A 15,524-nucleotide genomic window follows, 5' to 3' on the forward strand; every position below is an offset into this window, starting at 1 on the left:
ACTGGAGGTTTGCAGCAGACCCTTGTCGTTATATTAAACCCTGTTGGCAACACAGCCCCCTCATGTGAATTAATTGCTCCCAAAGTGCTGTAGAGCAGGTTGCTGTTTATTGATAGGACCATTTATCCATTTCGACAACTGTTCAGATTTGCTGCTGTGGTGCTCCCGCCCAATCAAACCCTGTTACTATGTTTTAAATCCAGCTTGTCGTACAATTGGAGAGGAAATCCTCAATGCATGGTAATTATTATTTTTAACTGTTCACTGACATGCACCACTTCAGCAGTATCCATTTTTCATTTTGTCTCCTGTAACATCTTCAAGACCAACAGTTTATTATGGATCATTGGCTGAAATCTAGGACTTTGAACACAAGTCTAGAAAACATGTAGTGTCTAATTCATTTGCTATCAAACTGTCAGGCAACAGATACAACTCAGAACAGTGCGGGCCGTCTGGACCTGGAAGATGACTATAGGTGAGAGGTGGAAACTTGCAGTTAAAACCAAAAGAGAATGAGCCAGCTTGGCTGCTCAGTGAAGAAGCATGTGACACAAAGCGACAAAGGAACTGCACAGATTAGCAACATCCCACTTGTGGTGGGGTTCTTGCCATATTTCTTGCTTTGCTCCTGAAGCTGTAACAGTTGATACTGTAGAGGCAGTTAAATTATGGAGATGTATTCAAATAAACAACTATATTCATGGATACTAACCCACTACATGTACAGTAACACTATATGCCCAAAAGTTTGAGGAAACCTGACCATGAGCTTGTTGAACATTCCATTACAAAACCACAAGCATTAATACAGTATAGAGTTGTAACCCCCCTTTACAGGTATAACTGCCTCCACTCTTCTAGGAAGACAATCCACACATTTCTGGAGTGTGTCTTTAGGAATCTGTGGTCATTCAGCCAAAAGAACATTTGTGAGACCAACCATTGATTCTAGACAGGAGGACTTGGCTCACAATCAGCTTTCCAGTTCTTCCCAAAAGTGTTCAGCAGGGTTGAGGTCAGTGCTCAGTACAGGCCAAACAAGTTCTTACAGTTCTTTATAGACCTGGCTATGTGCACAGGGGCATAGTCATGCAGAAACAGGAAAGGGTCTTCCCCAGTCTGTTTGCCACCATGTTGGAAGCACAAAATTGTCTAAAATGTTTTTGCATGATGTGGCATTAACAGTATACTTCATTGAAGCCAGAGGGCCTAGCCCAAACCTTGAAGTACAGCTCCCAACCATTATCCCATGGCACCACACAATCTGGAAGGTAGCATTCCCTTGGCATCTGGCCAACTCAGATTCACCCATCAAACTGCCAGATGAGGAAGCATGATTCTTCACTCTAGAAAACATGTTTCCACTGCTCCAGACTCCAATGATGCACTTTACACCACTCCAGCTGACACTTGACATTGTGCATTGTGATCTGAGGCTTATGTGCAGCTGCTCGGCCATGGGAAAGCATTTCATGAATCTCCTGATGCATAGTTCTTGTTCTGATGTTGCTTCCAGTCTGAAACTCTGTTGTGAGTGATGCAACAGAGAATAGGCGATTATGTGCTATGCATTTCAGCACTTTGCAGCCCCACTCTACTAGTTTTTGTGGGCTACTACGTCATGGCAGAGCTGTTGGCACCCTTCAACATTTCCACTTTACAATAATAGCATTTAAGTTGACAATAACAGATATAGCAAATCAGAAATTTCAAGCACTGACTCGTGACAAAGGTGGCATCCTATAACAGTACCACATTTGAAGTCATCAAGTTCTTCATTAAGACCCATTCTACTGGCAATGTGTGTTAATGGGGATTGCATGGCTATGTGGTTGATTTTAGTGACCTATTAGCAATGGGTGTGACGGAAAAGGCTTCAGTCATTTGGAGGGTGTCCATATTATCTTTTGCCATATAGTATATTAGTGCGCCAGTTCTTCCTCTTTGCACTTTGTCAGTACACAATTTGTCTACATCAGTACATGCAGAAAAAAATGACGCTAACAAATCAATGCTGGCCAAAGGAGGTCAGACATCAAGTATGACAAAGTGGTCCTTGGCCTACTTTGAAAATCACCATGATAAAGAATTTGTTTTGATTACTCAAGTCACAACGTTTTAATCTATTAAACTGAGTAAAGTTGAAAGAAAAGTCCAAGCAGACTCATTTTATCTATAAATGTTGCTTCTGGCAAAATCTGGATTATTTCAGTTTTGGTTTTGATATTAGGATATGTATGCATTTTCCTGGTCATTTATATATTTAATCAAAAGGCACTGGCTCAGTATTTGCTCACATTTACAGGACCCTGAAATCAAGCATATACAAATGCAACTACATCACAGACTATAAAAAAATCCTTTGATGTACCTACATATGCAAGCTGTATCAAAATACAAATTCATTTGTTTTATCAAGTGTAAATTCTTACTAACTCCCACTAAAGTTCATATTGTTTAAATATTTTAAAGTGGTGGCAGTGTAGAAGCTAATGCACTGGACTACCAGGTTGTCTAATTCCCCAATGCGGACTCGCTGTGATCATGTGCAAGTTTCTTAACTTTTTTCTCTCAAATGTAAAACAAATAAACACTAGTACCATATTCTGATCTAGCAAGTTGCTTTGGATAAAAGGTGTCTGACAAATGTGAAATCATAACAGATAAAATGTAATGCAGAAGTAAATAGTTAGACTTTAAAATGAAACTTGATTAAACTTGAACATATTTAAAATTTACAGTTAATCAAATAACCTGCAACACGCAATTTCCATCTTCAGATGTTTAATTTTGTATGAAGACAAACAATACACAGAAACAAGATATTTACAAGTTGCTTATTGGAAATTACAGTAACATCTCTTTACTGCAGTGTTGTACCAGAAATTTTAGGACGTGCTAGTTACACTTCCTAAGGAAGCGTTCCATATTCCCAAGAGTGTAACAAAACAAAATCAAGTAATACAACCATAGACATAGAAAGGGATGACTGTCAAGATATTAATACTTTTAACTCCACAGCTACATGTGAACAAGTATTTATTATACCTCAAGAATACAGGAAAAAAATGCAAGGTGTTTGACAGTCAATTTTTTACGTGTGAACCAAAAGTGGAAACATTTTTCAAAAAACATTGTTTCATTATGTTGCAGAGAGTGGTTGTGAAGCTCATTTTGAACCAACTGCACTGCACTTCTCCAACACTGCTGAATCATCAGTCTCTTTGCCAGTACATTTTAATTCTATGTGGAGATAGCAATGAGAATACCTTGCCAAAATTTCTATCCTTTAGAAAAGGTTTTTCCAAACATTTACCAATTGAATGAATGTTCACCTGCCCGAACCTATGTAAAATACATAAAAGAATTTTATTTCAAAAGTGTAAATTTTGTTTGCCCAAGGTCTTCCTTATAATTACATCACTATTTTTCCATTTTAATTACATTTTGTTTTTTCCAAACAAGGAAACTCAAAAAACACAGGTATGGATGAGGCTGAATTATAAAGAAATTTTTTCACTTGTTATTAACATTTTTCTGTGGAGTTCTAACTTGTTCAAGCAGGTGTCGCTTCATATCTGATCTTTCTCTTTTAAAAACACAAAAATCTCCCAATTTGACAAACGAAATAGCTCTTTTTATATTAATTGGGATGAAAATTATGACATTGTATACATATTGTGAATTACAATATTGGCGATTTTCTGCTCATTTATTCAAGCTCCAATAGGCTACCTGCATTTTTTACTTTAACCTTTACAACAAACTACATTTACTGAAGTCTGCAACATTGACATGGGCAATAAAACTATTTTTGTGATGTAATATTTATATATTAAAAAAAAAAAAAAAAGACATTTTTGTTTGCATGACAGGACTAAAAACAGTTACAACATATACAAAGGTAACTATTCACAATAAAAGAGTTTGCACACTAATTAAAACCATTGATGAATATTCTGCTGTTAAAAAAAATAATCCATAAATAGTATAAAACATTATGGAAGCAATAAACAAAAATCTGCTTTTTCTGTATCACTCCAGCTTCTATTGGCTGTGGACAATTTGTGCACAATATATGCTATGATCATTTTGAACATTTTGACATTGAGCATCTAAATCTTCAGTCTGTTTGTAACATTCATCAGTCACTCTGTCACTTATATGATCAACTAACAGCATATCATATAGAGAAGCTAGTGTATACATCCCCAGTTGGATTTTTAAATAGTTCATGAAACACATATGGACACTTTGGTTCTGGACTGTAGACACCTTATTGGGAAAAAAAAACCTGGCAGAACATATTCCTTCTTGTCAGTTAAGTCTGTCTACCAAAATTCATAAACAACTGGACAAAAGATTTCACGTCAACACTAAAAATTATTTACAAACTGGTTGAAGGTTGGTCAATGATAAAAAAAAAAAAAAAAAAACCAAGGATTTGTCAAACAGCTCATGCTGCATTAAGTCTTTCAATCAGCTCTTTGTTGTTTTTTTTACCTCTCCCCAAAACTGTGCATCTGTAGACTGAGTGATGTGAAACTGGCAAGAAGATCAGTCACCTCATCTACCTGCAAATAGAAGGAAACTGCTTAGAAAGATTTAGACATTATAATAAATTACTCAATATTAGATACAGGGCACACACTCAGCATAATTCCACAGATCTCAAAAGTTTTCAGGTTAGGAGACTATTCATTCTAACTCATATAATTATCTATGGATAATATAATGAACCTGTATCTCATTGAGTAATTTCTTATAAAGATAGCAGTATCTGTTTCACCAAGACTCTTCAGTTTATTGCAAAATACAGTCGACCCTTGATATACGACCAGCCTGACTTGCGAACAACTTGGTTTACAACCAAAATTTTTGTTTTGAATTACGACCAACTTCTTGCATTATGACCCTAATGCGGTCACGTGTATCAGCTTGTGCGATTGTAAAAAAAAAAAAAAAATGGCCGAGAGCGTTTGTAAGCGTCAGTCGGAGCCCAGATACATGTGTTTGTGGACGTAATTTCAGTCAGTGCAGTGATTTATATAAATTTATTTCGATAATTGCTAAGGCAGGAAGAGAAGGTAAAGAAAGCGATCACAATTGAAATGAATAAGGAAATTGTGTGGAAATATGAGAGTGGTGTTCGTGTGACCGATCTCACTAATATGTACAGCATGTCGAAATCCACCAGACAATTTTACAAAGAAAAGATTTGTATAAGGAAACTCCTTCCAAACAATAACCACCTTCCATTTCATTCTCCTCCTCCTTCCTTCCTGCAAGCCAAAGATGTCAACTTAAATGGTGAGTACAGTATGAAATTGTTGTTTCTGGTAGGCTAGGCACTTTATATAAACTTTTTGGTTAGTACATTAGAAAAATTATTGGTGTTTTTGGTAAATTATGCACATTATACAACCCTTTTTTATTAAAAAAAAGTTAATTAAGTGTTGCTGTGGGAGGTTCGGAACACATTAAGGGCATTTCCATTATTTCTTATGGGAAAAATAGTCTTGACTTACAACCAACTTGAGTTACAACCAGCCCTCACGAACGAATTGAGTTCGTAAGTCAAGGATCCACTGTACTTTTTTTAGTTTACAACACAATATTTACGTTTTTTCATTATTTCATATTACACCGACGTGGACAAATCTGTTGATACCCCTCCCAAAAAAAAAAAAAAAAAAAAGAAAAGAAGAATCCACATCTGTCTCCTAAACAACTTGAAACAGACAAAAGCAACTGGCACCCATCATTGTTTATTCCCTATTTAATAAAAATCATACTTTGCTTTAGAGTTTTGATTCAACAAAATATTTCAAATAATAACACACATGAATATTGCATAAACTAAAATAATGGGGCCCCTTAACCTAACAAATTTGTTGTACAACCTTTGGAAGCAATGAATTCCTGGAGTTCTTATGAGACTTTTGCACCTGTGCACAAGCAGATTGTCCCACTCTACTTGAGCAAACAGCTCCAGCTGTGACAGGATTGATGGTTGCCTTCTCCTGACTGCATGATTCAGATCTTTCCATAGATGTTTGATAGGATTCATATGAGGGATCATAGAAGGCCTCTTCAGAATAGTCCAATGTTTTGTACTTAGGCATTTGTGTGCTTTTTAGCTGTTGGAGGATCCGTGACCTCTGACTGAGATAGAACTTTCTGACACTGGGCAGTTGCTCCAGAATTTCTTGATAGTCTTGAGTTTTCATTGTTTGTTGCACAGACTCAAGGCACCCTGTGCTATACAAAGCAAAACTGCCCAAAACCGGAGTTATGATGTTCTTTTCTTTCAAAGCTTGATTTTTTGAATGTGGACATAGAGCTGATGTGACTTGCCAAACAGCTCCAGTTTTGTCTCTTCTGTCCAAAGCAAATTCTCCCACTTGTTTTTCAATGTGCATTTTAGCAAATTCCAGTCTGGCTTTTTTGGGTTTTTCTATTCATCAGTGGAGTCCTCTTTGGTCTTCTTCCATTGAGCCCACTGGCCACTCAAAGCCACAGATGGTGCAATCAGACATTGACGGACCTTGAACATGGAGTTCAGCTTGTATCTCTTTTGAAGTTGCCCGTGCCTTTTTGTCTAACATTCTCACTATGTTCTACCTATTCTGGGGGTCAATTTTCCTCTTGCGGTCATGTCCAGGGAGGTTGACTACAGTCCCATGGACCTTAAAATTCTTAATATTTGCACAAGAACATCAGGCTGCTTGGAGGTTTCTAATCTCCTCAGACAGCTTTCTCCTTTGCTTTATCTGGTCTATGTTCAGTTTAACTGTATTTAAAATGTATTTCTGATAAACTGTATTGTATATATCTGAAAATGCTCTTAAGATATCTTGGAATACAATTTGAGAGCTCTTGAACTACATTCTAAAATATCTCAAGTGGAGCAGAGACTTATTTTAAGATATCATGAAATGAATTTGAGATATCCAAAATATATTTTAGAAACAGTGAATTTCAAAATATCTTAAATGCTTTTTAAAGATATCTTAATTATATTTTAAGATATTGTATCTTAAAATAACTTCACACCCATTTTTAAGATATCTGAAATGCATTTTCAGATATCTTAAAACAACTTCCTGCGCATTTCAAAATATCTAAAAATAGACTGTCCCATTGAAAGAATAAGAAATTTTACAGAAAGTGATTTTGAGATATTAGCTTTTGTGTAGTGTGGACAAGATATTACAAATCACATGTATGAAAATCTCAGAGGGTAAATGTTTTCTGTCTTACTAGTTTTAATAGTTCCTTAACCTCCTTGGTGTTAACCCCAAGTGTGACTCTGGCTTGGAATTCTAAGCAATTACCATTAAGCTTAAGTCAGTCTTACAGTGAGGTATAATGATTAGGTTTACAGTAGTAAGCCCAAATAACTCTTGGGACAGTATTCTGCTGCCATTTAGGGGATAAAATAACATTAAGCTGCAAAAACAAATCATGAATATTTCTATGCATTTTGCATTATGTATTAATTAGCTAATAATATTGCATGTTTCAGCACAGAAGTTAAACAAGACAATTCATAGCAGAAAATGTTGTAATTTAGATACAGTGTACAAATGATCTGCAACATCGTTAACTTGAGAGGAACACTGTTAAAGTAACTGCGCTTGGCTGTGCTTTACAACTAAAATGAGCACTGAGGAGACATCTTTGTTATATATTTGTGATCATAGCAAAGGGTGCATTTCTCATATACTTTATTGGGAGAATTTTATCCCCTTTGTTACTTACAGTATTTATCATCATAATTTACCACAATTCATTATTCTTTTCACACTGTGCATAATGGGCTGTTGCACAAACAACAGCTACAACAATTGTGCCAGCTGGATGCTTTGGTATAGATAACCTTATATCTATAGCTTCACTCACAAACTGAAGGCTGATCTTTACCTCTTCCTAATTCTAAATGTTACTGTAAATGAATTATGGTCATGCTGCCATATTATATATTTTTAAAATAAGAGAAATCCCATTCCTGCTTTATTCTCAGTTTGCCTTTTATTGCCTTTATCATCATAAGCTTCATATTTTTGACATCGGATATACAGCCTTCAGTTGTCTGTCCATTATAGAACAGAACCAGGTAACATGCCAAGCCTATATATACATTATGAATGTACTTTAATTTGGCACTGGTTCAAGAATTTAAAAAAAGATATTGCCAGGTGATGGGGGAGGAGCGGGTTTGGAATCATCTACCAAATATGGACATGTTACTGAAAACAACTGGCTCATACCTGCTCTTTAGTGCTGGTCATCTGAAGCTGTGTGCAGAGGTGATCAAGTTGTTCCTTGCCCTCATGGTGGCCTAGCTTGTTTAGATACTCACGCAACATTTGTATTATCTGCAGGTACAAAGATAAAGAATGGAAAATGAAATGTACTGCTATACACATTTCTAAAGTCACAATGAGCAGCTGCTAAAACTAACTTGTTTGACTTCTTTTCGTAGTGCTTCTAAGCTTCTAGAGTGGCCTTCTTGCAGTATGTTTAGTTTGGACTTGGCCAAATGAAGTGGTGTTCTTCCTGCACGGTCCAAAGCATCCACACGAGCACCTGATATACAAACAGAATACGACAGACTTTACTCAAATAGGTTGCACAAAGTTCATGGTTGCACTGAATACAGTTAATGACATTACTGAAAACAAAACAAAAAAAACGAACCTCCTCTGAGCAGAGTTGTGATGACAAGAATGTGGTTAGTGCAGGCAGCTGCAGGAAACAAGAATAAAATTTCTGAAATTACTTTAAAATGTCAATTTAGCCTGTTATACTGTACCTGTTACCCAAGTAGAAGGAAAGTTACTGTAATTATTTTCATACAGGATTTTCAGTTAAATTGAGATAATGTACCTACTGGCACTTACATTTGGTACTGTGTCAGAATTATTTTACAATACTGCTTGAATAATTTCCTAATGTTGGACATGGTGTATGATTGACAGTTCACTCTGGATATTTTTTTTTTTTAAATAATGCATAAGATACTGCGACTGTTTGCTTTTTAAACAGGTCAAGTCAAATAATAAATAAGCAACCCTTGCTTGCAGAATATATCACAAACAGCTTAATTACTTTAATTGGAAATGCAGGCAGCCTATGATGGTGTACACAGCATCAGTCACAAGAGCGTGATAGTTATCCCAGAAAGCCTTATGCAATCAGAGATTTCTTCAGTTCCAAGTCTCTTATTTAATGCTTGCTCACAAAAACACACAAACATGTAAGAAAGTACATTTTGTTTGATTTGGGTGTAATAAACAAATGTGATACAAATTCTGTTATATACAGAAGAGTAGCTCATTCCATGTACAATGTCCAGAAGTAGGGTAGTTCTATTTAGGGAAAAAAAATAAAAAGGTAAAAGCAAAACCTGGAGAGATTAACTATTTCAGAATATACAAACCTTCTACCCTTAATAAAAAGAAAATATCACACATGATTTAATGTTTAAGTTTTGTCGAACTGCTCAGAAGAAAACAAGTTATCTACGTACCGAATGACTGTATATGCAGGTCAGTTTCAAAATCAGTTAAAATGAAATATCTCGGTCTCAAGAATACACAAAGATGATATATGAGAAACAGTGCAATATAGTTTAAAGATCAATTTCTCCTTTCAACTACAATGTATGGTATTCATCTATTTCCACAAAGGCACTATTTTTAACTATTTTAAATACAAAGTGTCTGTAAGGGAAATAAACAAATACTAACAAACGTGTCTGATGCTGTGTCTCATAATAAATAAAAAGAAGTCAAGTTGTGTTATTTACTTCTGCATTATACTTACTAATCACTTACCTAAGTGTAGTGGAGTGTTTCCAAGTCCATCCCTTTGGTTGGGGTCTGCACCATGAGCCAACAGGAGTTGGACTGGCAAAAGAAAGAAGTTGTTACATGCCTGGGGTATATCACTAAAAACCATTTTAAGAACACTTCACTGTTTGTTATCTTGAAATGCTAGTAAGATTAGCAAAATGAAGATTGTCTGTAGCACAATTAAGTTGATTACTGTCCATTTTTGTGCCATCCACACCAAAAAATTGTAATTTGTTGTAATTATAAAATTCTTTTAAAAATAGCTTGCTCTTCAGCTCACACTACAAAGAACAGCTTTTTGTAGTAAATTTTTCAGTTTTAACTGAAAAAATGTTTTATCATATTGTTACACTAATAGTTGGTACTCAGAATACAAGAGTACCAGAACATCAAATGCAATTGCAATTATACAAAATTCAGGTAGATTTACGAAATTGTGGAAACACCATACAATAGAACATTAAATACCTCTGTGATGACAACTTGCCTTTTTTTCCTAACATGCCACAACACCTCACTTTCACTTATTTCTGTCTGTCAAAAGAGCTTATAAGTAAATTATTGCCTCAAACATGGTTCACAATATATTAGCACACTTTAACATCAGCTTACTCAGATTACTTCTCACAAAAGGGTCACTATGAGCCTATGGCACCAATCAGGTCAGGTAATGAGGAAACCAGCTTTTTGGCCCTTAAGCATAAAATAAAGCAGTACAGCCTAATGGCAGAAGTACTTACTGCATGCCAGTTACAAGAAAGACTCTTCTCCCCTAGTCTGATTGTTCTCTACTATGCAAGAGGTTTTACTCATTCTTAGGATAACATACTATAGCTGAAGATTCCTTGATGACTCAATGCAATGCCCATGAATAAAACTATTTCATATTCAATAGCTTGTCATACATACTAAGCAAGCACTTTCATACAGCAAAACACAAGGAATGAAAAAACATGTATATACATAACAGTGGATCAAATGCATAAGCAGTGTATACCCAAGTAATACTTAATTTGATAAAATGTTTAATTATTTTTCAGAGGAATACTTACTTCCTTTGCAGGCACAAGGAAGTAGCTTCACAGTGAATTACCAGTATTCATATATTAAAATTAAGAATATGTTATGCTACATTTTACTGCAGAACTAGAAAAGAAAATGTGAGGCAACATAAAACCTTTTAAAATTGTCGGTGGATCAATTAGAATTGATAACTTTAATGTGCTTTATATAAAACAATTCTAATGTAAAAACTAGTCTGAATTATACACACACAAATCATAATTTTGTCTACTCAAGCTGCTTGATCCAACTTAGGATCACAGATGCCCAGTGCCTATCTCACTAATGCTGGGAGCAAGACAGGAAACAGCAATACCTACTGTTATGTATATGTAAAAATTTAATACTAAATATAAGTTCTATTTAATGTTTCAAATAATTGCATTGAATGTGTTATGTGCCTGCACCCTGGTATTAAGGTGCACGTTACAGCTGGAACTTGTTTATATACATAAAATGGTGGAAGTTTGGTAATTGCCGTATTTGTGTCTTTCTTTATTAACTTACTATTATACTGTTGGTTTAAGTGTAAAAACACAACAGAATTGGCGACAAGAAAATAAATAACCCTGCCGCATGCCGACTGTTCAAAACCAACTGAGCTTCTCTGCTTTGCATTGAGTGAATTTCCATGTTTTCTATGTGCTTCGTGGCATACTGAAGAGCGCACCCTGGGCCTGCCAGAAGAGAGACGTGTTTGTAAAGAAAATCTTAAGAATTTGAAACAAGATGTATGGCTGTGTAGGACAAATGGCTGCTCTTGACAGCACCGAGGAGGAATGGGCTACTTACATTGAGAGACTTGAGCAGTACTGCCTCGCAAACGATATCGGGAATGAGAGAAAGGTGGCTGTGCTTTTAAGTGTAATGGGTCCGAAAACTTATAATCTGTTGCGCAGTCTAGTGGCACCGTTGAAACCCGCAGAATAATATGGGTGGCACCCAAAGTGGAAGGAGTGACATTAAAAATGGAGTTAGACACCGGATCAGCCCTGTCAATTATTTCAGAAAAAGATTATAAAGAAAAATTTCCAAATGTGAAACTGAAAGGCACTTCAGTAATACTAAAAACATACACAGGTGAAAAGATTGCTCCCATTGGTAAGCTTAAGGTGACAGTTGTGTATGAAAGCCAGAGACATCTGCTGGATTTATATGTGCTATCAAGAGGAGGTGTTCCCTTATTTGGACGTGAATGGCTAAAAAGTATCCAGCTTAACTGGCAGTCCATAAAAGAAATGCAGGTCACCTCAGGACTGAGCATATTTCCTAAGCAAGAAAAGCTGAATTCACTATTAGTTCACTATGCACAGGTGTTCCAAGAGGGAATTGGGACTCTCAAACATATCAAGGCACACATTGCAGTGGAAGAGGATGCACAGCCAAAGTTCCATAAGGCTCGCCCTGTACCATATGCTATTCGCCCTAAGGTTGAGGCAGAGCTCAAGCGTTTAGAAGGACAGGGTGTCCTCTCCAAAGTCAATTGGTCTGAGTGGGCAACGCCCATCGTGCCCGTGATCAAGAAAAATGGTGCTGCACGCATCTGTGGTGACTTTAAAGTCACATTAAATCCTGTACTACATGTCGACCAATATCCTCTACCACGCATAGAGGATATCTTTGCCTCACTTGCTGGTGGCGAGAACTTTTCAAAGATAGATTTGTCCCAAGCATATTTACAGATGGAATTAGAGGAGTCATCTAAAAAGTACCTCACTATTAATACTCACAAGGGACTCTTCCGTTATAACAGACTGGTTTTTGGAGTTTCGTCTGCTCCTGCTATGTGGTAGAGAGCAATGGATCAGATGCTACAGGGCATCCCTGGTACTCAGTGTTACTTAGATGACATAATTGTAACTGGTACAGATAATAGTGCACATCTGACAAACCTTGAAGCAGTCCTTACTAGGCTGTCAGAATTTGGACTGAAAGCAAATAAAAGTAAATGCCAATTCTTTAGGGACTCTTTAGAATACTGTGGACATATTTTTGATAAGAATGGCCTCCATAAATCCCCAGACAAGATTGATGCTGTCCTGAAGGCACCTCAGCCTGAAAATGTGACCCAGTTACGTTCTTTCCTGGGCCTTGTAAATTACTACCATCGATTTTTGCCAAATCTTTCAACAGTGTTGCATCCACTAAACTGTTTGTTACAAAAAGGAAATAAATGGGAATGGTCACAAGATTGTGAACAAGCGTTTAATACTGCCAAACAGCTGATTACATCTGATGAAGTGCTGACACATTTTAATCCAAAGTTGCCATTGCGCCTGGCTTGCGATGCATCACCGTATGGCATTGGTGCTGTTCTTTCTCACAAGATGCTTGATGGCACCGAACGACCAATTGCTTTTGCATCAAGGTCTCTAAGTCCTGCTGAAAAGAATTATGCACAGATAGACAGGGAAGGTCTAAGCCTAGTGTGGGCGGTAAAGAAATTTAATCAATACCTATATGGTAAACATTTCACATTAGTTACTGATCATCAGCCCTTAGTTGCTATTTTCAGTCCTCATAAGTGTGTTCCAACCATGGCTGCAGCACGCTTACAATGATGGTCTTTGTTTTTAGGCGGCCATGACTACCAAATTGAATTCAGAGGCACAAAACAACATGCAAATGCAGATGGACTTTCCCGTCTACCTTGTGAGTTTAAGGGAACTCAAAACCTTTCCGATCCAGCTGAAATTTTTCATCTAACACAACTGGAGCCCTTACCCATTACAAGTGCTGAAATTCAGAAAGAGACAAGTCGAGATCCCACTATGGCCAAATTATTTGACTTGATAATAAAAGGTTGGCCTTCTAGAAGTGATGCTGATCTCCCTGAGTACTCAAATCGACGTGACCAGTTATCAGTGTGTCAAGGATGCATTATGTGGGGCACAAGAGTGATTGTACCACCCAAACTTCGTACAAAAATACTTGAGGCACTTCATGAAGGTCATTTAGGTGTTGTAAAGATGAAAAGCTTAGCCCGAAGCTACATATGGTGGCCTGGAATTGACCTTCAAATAGAGAATCTGGCCATGCACAGGATGCCAACAGACTCGGCGACAGTTAATAGTTAGGTTCTAAGGAAAAATCAGCGACTTTGCGGGGGTCTACTGTAGTCATATCAGGTCAGATTGGGGAGCATGCACTGGCACAACGCATTGCTGCACTCACCACATGACGAAATAGCTCAAGATCCTGGTTGGCAACCCCCCAGGCAGACGCACAGTCCAGTCCCACCCTCTAGAAATGACCATCTATTTGCCGCAGCCAGGTGTTACGTGGGCATCCCCTTGGCCTGGTCCAGCCTCTCAGGTCCTGAACAATGTGGATCCTGAGAGCCAGATCACCCTCAGGGAATCGCGCCACATGGCCGTAGTGCCGTAACTGACCCTCCCTCACAATGCAGGTAATGTACCTCATTCAGGACTCTGAGTAACTGCTCAATTGACACAAAGTCAAAGCAGTAGTACCCAAGGACTTTTCGAAAAGACACAGTACCAAAGGTGTCCAGTCCTCCTCTCAGGTCACTGGATAGCATTCATATCTCACAACCATATAGCAAGACAGGAAGCACCAGGACCCTATAAAGACTTGGACCTTTGTCCTTTTGCATAGATATCGGGAGCAGCACATGAATGAGACATTAATGTCACTGCCAAGGTAAGAAAACCTCTTGAAGAGGTCGACATTCTCTCCGCAGACAGACACACTACTGATGGCTGTGACCAAGATGTCATTAAAGGCTTGGATCTTGGTTTTTATCCAGGACACTTGCAAGCCCAGACACTCAGACTCCTTGCTCAGACTCTCGAGAGGCCCGATCAGAGCCTGCATTGATTGTATAACTAAAGGTGTAAAATGATGCTGTGTAATACTGAGCATATCTATGTGCCATCCACATCAGTTTACAACCACTGTTTTCATCAGTCAGACATCTGTATAGCAGTGGTCTGCAGCACCAATCTTATGAAAATTCAGCTTAGTGCAACTTTCAAGAAAATTCAGTAAAATGCAATAGCATACTTCTTTCGATCTTTGCTGCTTCATATCTGGTTCTTTTATTTTTTAGTTTCTCATTCATAGTAACGTTGATGTCTCAAATTTTATATATTTTTTAAGTACATTGTGGAAAAAATGATGAATGCAGCACTTAGCTACTCACCTACGATATTTTAGTCACCCAAAATATTTCCTTTTAAACAAAACCTGTGACATCAGTGCCTGCGACTTACCTGGAATGAGACTTTCATGTATGAATATCAATCAAGTAAACTACAAGGCTGTTGCGGTATGTGTTAATGAGTAATGATGTCTGTATACCAGGGACAAGTGTGTTTTCCCCCCCCCTCTATTTGTACTATAATGCAGCTTCTTCACAGAGCAAAATAAGACAGTAAATCTCATCATGTTTGCCATTTTTCACAATGACTTATTCAATACACTAAATATAAAGTTGGTATATACTGTTTAACAAAGTATCAGATATACAAAAACTGCAGCTGTGTAGCATAAAGGCCCTAAACATTTCTCACAAAATCCATGTCAAAGTATCATTCAATTTCCATTATGTATTGTTAATACTACATTTAACAGGCT

At 37.2% G+C, this 15,524-nt stretch overlaps 1 protein-coding gene across 1 annotated transcript in view; it reads right to left on the reverse strand.

The window, feature by feature from the left end:
* Positions 1 to 3,593: 3,593 nt before the first annotated feature.
* Positions 3,594 to 15,524, reverse strand: part of ankrd54 (ankyrin repeat domain 54) — a 30,107-nt gene continuing 18,176 nt past the window's right edge. Inside the window, exons 4-8 of the mRNA XM_028815593.2 lie at positions 9,846 to 9,917; positions 8,707 to 8,754; positions 8,471 to 8,595; positions 8,277 to 8,384; positions 3,594 to 4,577 (exon numbers count right to left, since the gene is read on the reverse strand). Of these exons, the coding sequence (XP_028671426.1) occupies positions 4,503 to 4,577; positions 8,277 to 8,384; positions 8,471 to 8,595; positions 8,707 to 8,754; positions 9,846 to 9,917 (428 nt within the window). The 3' untranslated portion in view covers positions 3,594 to 4,502. The remainder of the gene's footprint in view (positions 4,578 to 8,276; positions 8,385 to 8,470; positions 8,596 to 8,706; positions 8,755 to 9,845; positions 9,918 to 15,524) is intronic.

The sequence above is a fragment of the Erpetoichthys calabaricus genome, chromosome 12, assembly GCF_900747795.2.
Source record: "Erpetoichthys calabaricus chromosome 12, fErpCal1.3, whole genome shotgun sequence".
NCBI lineage: Eukaryota > Metazoa > Chordata > Cladistia > Polypteriformes > Polypteridae > Erpetoichthys > Erpetoichthys calabaricus.